This window comes from Varanus komodoensis, unplaced genomic scaffold (assembly GCF_004798865.1).
Source record: "Varanus komodoensis strain SLA01 unplaced genomic scaffold, ASM479886v1 scaffold10, whole genome shotgun sequence".
Classification (NCBI taxonomy): Eukaryota; Metazoa; Chordata; class Lepidosauria; order Squamata; family Varanidae; genus Varanus; species Varanus komodoensis.
This window is the reverse complement of record NW_025335269.1, coordinates 23,155,046-23,159,624: the sequence shown is the minus strand read 5'-3', so window position 1 is coordinate 23,159,624 and position 4,579 is coordinate 23,155,046. Positions and strand designations below refer to the sequence as shown.

General features: G+C 39.0%; 1 protein-coding gene across 16 annotated transcripts in view; it reads left to right on the top strand.

Moving 5' to 3' along the window:
- Positions 1-4,579, top strand: part of ANO10 (anoctamin 10) — a 110,173-nt gene that overhangs the window by 14,731 nt on the left and 90,863 nt on the right. For all 16 annotated transcript variants that reach the window (XR_006413463.1, XR_006413464.1, XR_006413462.1 and 13 more), the window contains exons 8-9: positions 2,666-2,740; positions 3,496-3,678. Coding sequence is in view for 10 of the 16 variants with exons in the window: in XM_044417237.1 (XP_044273172.1) it covers positions 2,666-2,740; positions 3,496-3,678 (258 nt within the window). In the remaining 6 variants the exon portion in view is untranslated. The remainder of the gene's footprint in view (positions 1-2,665; positions 2,741-3,495; positions 3,679-4,579) is intronic.

The window sequence follows — 4,579 nt, the reverse complement described above, 5'->3', positions numbered from 1 at the left end:
CCAAAGTCACCCAGTTGGCTCCATGGCTGAGCGGGGACTAGAACCCAGATTGTCTGAGTCCCAGTCCCATGCTCTTAACCACTACACCACACTGGCTCTTAAGGTTACTGCGAGCATTCTTGTCTGGGTGAATTATAGCATGTTGCTAGAACTAAATTAATTTTGGAACACAGTGTTGTCACCCTCAGTGCTTCTGTGGGAGAGTCTTCCCCTTTTAGTTCACTCAACACTATGCCTTCTTTGTTATGCAGAGCAACACATCCTCCAGTATGCCATTCCCCTTTCTTCCTATCAAATTTATATCCAGAGCTGAAAGTATCATACTGGTTCTCTCCATTCCACCAGGTTTTTTCTAATGCTCATTAGTTATATCTAAGTTCTCTTTTAAAACCAGGAATTACAGCTCTCATATTTTGGCACAACAGTTTTTAGCGTTTGAATAGAGAGTTGGACATGACTGGACTTAATATCATGTGGAATCTGTTACTGTTTACCTATAGGTAGTTTCTCTTATACTCTGACATGCACATCTTCTGCTTATGGCATCTATCTGATCCATTTGGGCAATTGGACACATTTGCATTTTCATCTCTTAGGGATGATTCAGCCTGAACTGGCTGCTTCCCAACAACTATCAACCTTCCCTCACATTTACTTTTAAAGCCTTTGTGCTCTTTTTTATGTTTGGCATCAGCAATCTGGTTCCATTATGGTTGAAGTGGAGCCCATCCATCCTGTACAGGGCCTGCTTGTCCCAAAAGTTCCCCAGAGCCTTTCCTGTCATCTCATTCACATGTTGAGACTCCTTGGCTTTGCCTGTCTATCTGGCCCTGCACGTATAAGAGAAAAAGCCATCTTGGTACTTCTGGATTTCAGCCTTCTATGTAGCAACATCAGTTTTGCTTCCAGGACATCATGATTACATTCCACACAAAACTGGCACTAGGACCATGGCTACTGATCACACCCCAGTGTTATCTACAAAACTGTCTAGATAATGCATACGTATAACCTTTGCTTCAGGCAGGCAGTTTACTATGCAGTGTATATCTGCATCATAAACCCAGCTAGCTATGTGTCTAATGATCAAATCCTCCACTACCACAAGCCCCCAGACGCACATTCTCAGTATGAGAGAATATTTACTTTGAAGAATGTGTTCTGTCAAAGAGATCATTTCCCTTTTCTTCAGAATGATGCTTTCCCTTCCCAAGACCCCTGTTCTCCGTGACCATAGAGGAGCTGTCACCAGTGATCGAGACACTGCTGTTAGGTGTTCACCAACCTCTTTGCGTCATAGTTTCTCCAGGTCAGCAATCTTGGCGCCAAGGGAGCTCACTCAAAGCACACACCCATGATTTTTATCCAGCTGGCAGATTGTCAAATACGTGGCATTCAGTGCTATACACTGGATTGCCCATGCACTTCTGCTATGTTTCCAGTATCATAACTTTATTATATCATTATTGTTATGATTGGGTTTGCTTACCTGGAAAATAACCTGCTTATTAGGAGAAATGAAGGAATGCATGTATAATTTTTATCTATGCACATATTTATTTGCTGAAAAGGGAAGGAGGACTTGACTGCCCTGGCCTATTCATGTTGCTAAATTCATATCGGGTACTTAACTTCTGTGCTGATGTTTTGTCACAGGGATTAAGATGCTACACCATGGGGCTCTTTGCACTGGGAGAGGTGGCTTCCTTACAATCCTGCCTGCTTACATAACTGTAGCTACCTTGGCCCAATGGCTGCTGGATCCATTCTGATCAGATGGCCTCATTTGAAAGGCAGGGCTGGGCTGCGGCTAAAACTACTGGTCTGCATTAGCTTCTTGTGAGTGGGAATGTAGGTCATTTGAGGCCCCTGGGATAAGTTTTCTGTTCAGGGGGAATTACATATTAGTCATTTTAATTACATATTAGTCAATAGGTTGTCAGAGGAGATAACAGACAGTGGATAGATGATTTGGGAAGCAATGTAGTTTGTAAGAATGGGTCAAACTTGGGATGAGTTTATTGGTGAGCTTTAGTTTCTGAACTGGTATGTAGGACCTGAGCCTTTATTCTTTTGTTTATAAGCAGACTCTTCCACTGGTTTGACTTGTACAGTGGCTTTTGCCATTATAGCAATAAAGCCATTGCTTTTATTGGTCATTTCTAAGCTTGGGTTAGTTTAAATATATGTCTGAGGTTTTCTTCAACCACTTGGGAAGTTTTTAGAAGAAGGCTGCAAGAGCTATGAGTTGCTGCTGGATTTGCCCCCTAGGATATATAGCTCCTAACTGTATCTTTGTAGAAGGGTATCTTTCCAAGATTAAATTTCTTTTACTGGGTTCTTGCTTTGGATTCAGCTGATAATTTATAAGTTTTAAATGATTATCTGGGGTAAATTAATAGATCATTAAGTAGTAAGTATGTAAATAGCACTGACTTCATATGGGTGCTTAACATGCTTGTGTGCTGATGCTTTGTCACTGGAGCTGAGATGCTTCATCACGAGGGCTCCTCATGTACACAGCTGAAGCATCTTCTCCTGAATAACCAGTGTAGAAGAATTGCCACATGGTGGCAGCACAAGTTGAGTGAAGAGGCCTCTGTGGGTTAATTATGTCACTTAAACTGCCCCTTACCCATCCAAATTACTTTTTTTTCTCTTTCAGTTCAACTTCTTAAACTGTTTTGCCTCTTTGTTCTACATTGCATTTGTCATGTTTGATATGAAACTTTTGAGACAGGTGAGTTTTCTGCTAAGCATTTTGTTAAAACAGGTGTTTTAAAAGCTATTTTGTTTAAAAAGCTTTTAAAGCACAATTAAATGGAGAATTTATGATTTTCTGCATAATTATAAACTTAACTAAACAGATTTCTATTTTAAAACCTTCAGTATTTCTATTATTCTGTATTAAACTGATTTAGATAGTATTTGCTGATTAGAAAATACATTCCAGCATTGATCTAGGCCAGTGGTTCTAGTTCTGAACTGTTTGGACAAGAAAGTGCTTAAGACTGTTTTAACTGAAGAGCACATTCCTGTCATTTGAAATAATGATTCCATGTTTGATTATGTACTGTATAGTTTGCTTTAGAACACATTGCAGTAACTTATCTACTTCTTTCAGTGTTGTAATATGACAGCTGTATCCTTTCTTATCACAAGTTTGAGTTACTCTAGGACTTGTTGTTGCAAAGGATGTTTTGAGTGGTTTGTTAACCCTTTATTAGTAAAGAACTTTCCAAGGAAATTGTACATCTCATATTTGCATTCATTCCTGCTTTTAAATAGAGATTATGAACATTTTCTATAATCAATGCCACTGAGGTATATTAAAATGTATATAGCAAACAGAAGGCGTATACAATGTAAATGTAAGTTTATTTGGTATTACAGATGAGGTATTAATAGGGTAATGGTAGGCTTATTGAAAACAGATGCAATATTTTAAAAAATGATATGCTTTTTAATGGTTTGCTTTGCATAATTTTCTTAAAGAGCTTGGCAACTTTGCTGATAACATCACAAATCCTTAATCAGTGCGTAGAAGCTATACTGCCTTATTGGCTTCAAAAGAGACGGAATAAGCGGGTAAAGAAAAAAGTGAAAGCATTGGAAATAGATGCTGATCTTTCTTTACTTGAACAAGTCAATCTGGAAAAGGGAATGGATACCTATTTGGTAAGCTGACTCTTTCTGTCCTTGGGTTTGAGATTTAAATTTATCAGACCTGAAAATCAATCAGATTTTAAATACTTGTGAAGTATATTTGAATTCTGAATGGAATTTTTAAGATAGGACCTCAAATATTTAGAGAGTAACAATTGCCAAGTGGGTTCAATTCAGAGTCCCATCTGGCTTAGCTCAATCTTGTTTTCGAACTGATGTTGAGCAGGGAGCTCTGGTGTACAGATTCTCTCATGCTTCAAGTGAGTGCCCTTCCTACATCCCAGTTCCCTGAGAGATCAGTGCATACAAAGGGAACCTTTGGACAGATCAGTGGGGTAGAAATGTGGTGGTGGTGGTGGTGGTGGTGGTGGTGGTGGTGGTGGTGATGATGATATAATCAATAATTGAACTTCATTGAAGAGAAATGAGAACCACCAGTTGGTGCCTTTACTCTCCTTGATTTAATCTTGCACGTTCCACTTTCCACCTCCACTTTTCACTTTTAATTTGTCTAGTTAAGCTAGGAAAATAAACAGTACTGTCAGGATGTATAAAATTGAGTTTATTTTCATATTTATATGACAAGTGTTTGCCTTGGGAGCGAATGTGGTGTAGTGGTTAAGAGTGAGGGACTGGAACTTGCGGTGGCGCCCAATCTATGGAAGGCGCTCCCCAGAGAGGTCCGCCTGGTGCCGTCGTTATTTGTTTTTCGGCGCCAGGCAAAGACCTTTTTATTTAAGCGTCATTTTAATTGTTAACAGTATTTGCTTATTTTATCTGGCCAGGGCGACTTCTTTTATATTGTTATTTATTTTATATTGTTATTTTATATTTTATATTGTTACTATTGTAATTTTTATTATGTTGTAAGCCGCCCCGAGGCTTCGGCGAATGGGGTGGCATATAAATGTTT